General features: G+C 46.3%; 1 protein-coding gene across 1 annotated transcript; it reads left to right on the forward strand.

Annotated features, from left to right (window-relative positions):
- Positions 1-249: 249 nt before the first annotated feature.
- On the forward strand, positions 250-1,233 carry LOC149851851 (olfactory receptor 14A16-like). The gene has a single exon (XM_090030297.1). It carries the CDS (start codon positions 250-252, stop codon positions 1,231-1,233), a length of 984 nt encoding a protein of 327 aa, XP_089886423.1.
- The last annotated feature ends 3,933 nt before the right edge of the window (positions 1,234-5,166 follow it).

Here is a 5,166-nt window from a genome sequence, read left to right on the forward strand (position 1 = left end):
TCTATATATACGCCCACAGGTAAGGACTTTTGTGCAGCTTTTTAAAATGCAAAATTATAAAAATAAATAAATCTGAACAATATTACTTTCTACTAAAAAACGTACAGCCCTTTAACATAGACCTTGTTGACAGTTTGTTCATGAGTTGTTTCCGACACGAGATGCATGCCTGTTATGCTTGTTACTTTGATCCTGACCAGTACCCTTGTCTTTCCCTCACAGGCCTTGCACAAGGCATTGAAGAGGGAAATGTCCAACCAAACCACCGTGACCGAGTTCCTCCTCCTGGGCTTCTCTGACATCCAGGAGCTGCAGATCTTACACGTTGTCGCATTTCTGGCAGCATACCTGGCAGCTCTGGTGGGAAATCTCCTCGTTATCACAGCTGTAACTCTCAACCCCAAGCTTCATTCTCCCATGTTCTTTTTCTTGATTAATTTGTCTCTCCTGGACCTTGGCTCCATCTCAGTGACCGTGCCCAAATCCATGTCTAATTCCTTATTCAATACCAACTCGATTACCTACTCTGGATGTGTTGCCCAAGTGTTTTGTCTCATCGCCTTCATGGGAGCAAATTTATCCCTTCTCACAGTGATGGCATATGACCGGTACATTGCCATCTGCAAGCCACTGCATTATGAGATAATAATGAACAGGAGAGCTTGTGTCCAGATGGCTGCCTGTGCTTGGGCTGCTGGTGTCATGTACTCTGCACTGCACACTGGGAACACCTTTAGTCTACCCTTCTGCCACTCAAATACCATCAACCAGTTCTTCTGTGAAATACCCCAGCTGCTCAAGCTCTCCTGCTCTGAGACATACCATGGAGAGCTGGCAGCTCTTGTCTTCGGTATGTGTTTAGCTTTAGGCTGTTTTGTGTTCATCATTGTGTCGTATGTTCAGATCTTCACCGCAGTGTTGAGAATCCCCTCAGAGCAGGGCCGGCAGAAAGCCTTCTCCACCTGCATTCCTCATCTGACTGTGGTCTCCCTGCTTCTTTCAACTGGTGGCATTGCCTACATAAAGCCCATCTCTGACTCCCCGTCCCCTCTGGATCTCCTGGCAGCTGTTCTGTATTGTGTGGTGCCTCCATTGATGAATCCGGTCATCTACAGCATGAGGAACAGGGAGATCCAAACTGCCCTGAGGAAACTACTCCAAAGCAGTTCTCTTTTCTTATTTACACATGATATTAGTTTTTTTTCATTGTATTGTGTGAATCTTGCATATTAAAAATGAAGGTGGTGGGTAATTTCTGTAACTTTGGAAGCTCAAAGACTTGGCTTTTATCATTTTGGTTGGCACTATTGAAGTGAGAAACTAATGTTTCATGCATCAATGTTACTGTCTTTGCACCATCAAAAATATAATCCATGAATTGCAAGATAATGAAGAATTCAAATCTTTTGTTTACTCATTGGTGTAATGAATTATTTGGATGACAGAATATGCAGGCAAATATCCAGATGATGTGAAACTGGAATGAAGCACAAGTACTCTAGCGGATAGGAATAGAGTTCAGATGGATGTGGATAGATTGGGGCACTGGGGTTAAGGAACGACCATTCATCTTGGAAACTGAGTTCCCCTGCCCTCGAAGAAACCCAGCGCCTCTCTCACTGATCTCCTCAACTCGTTGAAGTTGGCCCTCTTGAAGTCTAGGGCCAGCACCATGCTGCAGGCCCCCATTCACTCTCTTACCTTACATTCTAGGGTAGGAGAGTGAATGAGGACATTTACCGTGTTTTTGCTGTTAATTCAGATAAAGTTCTACAGGTTATTGGGAGATGAGGTGGGAATGGGACCTCCAAGGAATTCAGTTTTTTATCTAATCTCTTTGAACTCACAAATTACATTTGTTTTTGTTAGCAGAAAAATTCCAGGTGAGATCAGTTGAAAACTATAGACTTTCAGATTTAAAAATAAATAAAAAAATCTGTGGCGGGATGAACATTTTGGTCAGTTTTTAAATGGACTATGGTAAGCTCTTTTCAGGGTAAAAACAAATTAAAATCAAATTTTCCAAGGGGAAAAAAATTATGGACCTGTTCTGTATTCTCACCATGAACTTTGGGAATCAGATCAAGGAGACATTATTGATGGGAATATCAAAGCCACTGAGTTGGTTACTCTCCTCCTTACCACTACCCCTGTTCTATAATATACAGGATGTGCACAGTGCCCTGGGAAGGAGGATGCCCAACTCGACCTCTGTGACTGAGTTCCTCCTCCTGGGCTTCTCTGATGCTCGGGAGCTGCAGATCTTACACTTTGTCATCTTTCTAGGAACGTACTTGCAGCTCTTTTGGGAACCTGGTGGGAACCTCCTTGTGATCGCTGTTGTAGCTATGGACCCCACCTCCACAAACCTATGTCCTACTTCTTGGTGAATTTGTCCATTTTCGACCTTGGATCCACCTCTGTCATTGTCCCCAGTCCATGGCCAATTCTCTCTTAAACAGCAGGACAATCTCCTATTGTGAATGCGTAGCCCAGGTCTTTCTCTTCTTCCTCTTTTGTGCAGCTCATCTCGCATTACTCAACATCACGGCATGTGACCGGTACATCACCATCTGTAAGCCACTGCATTATGAGTCAAGAATGAACAATAAATCTTGTATTCAAATGGCTGCTGCTGCCTGGGTCAGTTGTATTTTTATTCTGCACTGCATACTGGGGGCACGTTCAGCATACCCTTCTGCCCTTCCAACATTATCAACCAATTCTTTTGGGAAATCCCCCAGCTCCTCAAGCTGTCTTGCTCCGATGCAAACCTCACAGAACTGGGGATTCTGGTATTCAGCATGTGTTTAATTTACAGCTACTTTGTTTTTATTGCTGTCTCATATGTTCAGATCTTACCTACAGTGCTGAGCTTGCCCTCTGAAGAGAGTCGCAAGAAAGCCTTCTCCACCTGCCTGCCTCACCTCATTGTGGTCTCCTTGTTCGTGAGCACGGGCATCTTTGCCCACATGAAACTGGCTTTGAGCTCCCCGACAGTGCTGGATCTTTTTGTGGCAGTTTTGTATTGCATGGTTCCTCCATTGATTAATCTGATCATTTATAGCATGAGCTTGTTTTTGGTGCCTTTTGTCCTCCATATCATTTAGCTGGAGAAATATTGTATCAGGCTGTTCCTTGGGACGCCTGCCTGTCATGGGCTGTACATGGCATAAGGCTGTACAGGGATATATGCTTTGTGTGACACCTGTGCCAGGCCAGCCCTGTGTACTAGACTTGGGGTTTGAATAGACTGGGCCCATTGACCCACCTTACATGCAGGACCCAGCATGCACAGTCATCAACACATCTGCCCCACTGGGCCATTTCTACTGTGCAGTCATTCAGTACTTCTTTTAGCAAGAACTAAATGAATGTGCAGCACTCATAAGGACTCCAGAGTCCTGAAGGCGCACGGATCACTTCAAACCCTACTGAGCAGTAGCAACGGAGTAATGCTCAGGAGCTCATTGCTACTGGACAGTAGCGGCAGTATCACAGTTAAAGCCCACCAAAGCTACATTGCCACAGGGATGGATGAATGACATTGCTGTAGCTCATGGCTACAGTGACCTAGTATCTCATATAAACACACCTAGCCTGCTGCAAATGCCATATGCCACAAAAGACACGTGCCCCCAGATGCTGCCGGGGAAAGGTGACCGCCCGCAGGCGGTGGCAGGTGGCAGTGAACGGGAAGCTCCCTCAGGTAGCCGTAGCAGTGTCAGCAGCAGGGGCTGGGGGAGTGGCAAGCGCTGGCGGGCAGTCAGTGACCATGCGCAGAAACCACCAGCCGCGTTGGCAGTGGCAAAGCAGTGATCCACAACTGTCCATAGATGCTGTCGGCAGTGTTGGAGGTCGGAGGAGTTGGAGGCACAGGCAACTGCCCACAGGCACCGGTGGTGCTTCTTTCAGGGGGTGCACGTACACCCACATACATCCCATTTGCATCGCCAATGCCACTTGCAGTATGCATGCCCAGTGACCTGCTGTGGGCACCATGTGCCACAGACTTGTCCCTCACATCTTATGCTGTACACGGTGCTGGGGTGTGTGGTGTGCAGGGCTAGAGCTGTACACGTGCTGCAAGCACCAGATGTAGCCAGTCCACAAAGCACATTGCTGCAGTGCCTCCATGAGACCACACCTGTGGGCTTCATCTGGCAGATGGGGTCCATCTGTGTTTGACACCACTGGGTTCAAGGGAAGCTGGTGGTGGAAGAAATGAGGGGGAGCTGGGACCTGGGACATATACAACTCAAGGGAAAGTGGCCAGAGGGACATATTCATGACAGTAAATACAGAACCAGGACTCTACTTATGATAGCTGAGCTAATATTTTGTCAATGCGTTGCCTTGCAATGGAGCTTCTTTGTCTGAGTTAGGGAAAATATTCATTATATTTAGATTTTTTTTCTTTGCACCTTACAGCCTAACTTTTGTTCTCAGGTTATTTTCTCATGCAAAACTACAAAGGAACTAACCCAACTGCAACTTGGTACCTCCCTGCATGCTAAGGTGCCCAGTCTGGACAACAGAGCCAGACAAAGAAGCTCAGGGCCTTCTCACGATTTGTGTTGAGAGGGAGATTAAACTAGAGCACAGCTCTGCTCTTCTGCTAACTTCTGTAGAGCTCAGAGTGGTTCCATCTGGGCTTTTCCTACTGAGCTGTGCAGGACTCCAGGGAATGAGTCCCATGAGCCTTTGGAAGAAAACAATTGCAAAATTGCCGTCTTCTTTGGTCCTTTTCTACAAGGCGGGGTTGAGGTCAGCTGCTCACTCAGAAACCTGGTTGGATTTACTGCAGTCGTTCAGTGACAGAGGGAGCAGAGAAAGACCTGTGAGTTATCTGAGCTTTTGGGGACCTCGACTAGTGCTTGGTGCAGAGGAGGTCAGAGATAAACTGGACAAGAGCAAAGAATCTCAGGAAGGGAAACCAGAATGGAATATTACAATATTTTATTTTATATGAGGTCTTGTCAGGGAAAAGTAGTTTATTAAAATCTAGGTGTCCATAAGGCAAATTATTGAACATCTACACACATACCATGACATTTGGAGGCTTTATTGATGGCGATATGAAAGCCACTGGGTTTGTTACTCTCCTCCTTACCACTGCCCTTGTTCTGTTATACCCAGGACTTGCACAGATCCATGGGATGGAGG

This window comes from Crocodylus siamensis, unplaced genomic scaffold (assembly GCF_052110815.1).
Source record: "Crocodylus siamensis isolate JL-2025a unplaced genomic scaffold, ASM5211081v1 HiC_scaffold_124, whole genome shotgun sequence".
In the NCBI taxonomy this organism is placed as follows: Eukaryota; Metazoa; Chordata; order Crocodylia; family Crocodylidae; genus Crocodylus; species Crocodylus siamensis.

Bases quoted from the DNA above. Each gene is read 5' to 3' on its own strand.
- LOC149851851 (XM_090030297.1), top strand. From the start codon at position 250: ATGTCCAACCAAACCACCGTGACCGAGTTCCTCCTCCTGGGCTTCTCT.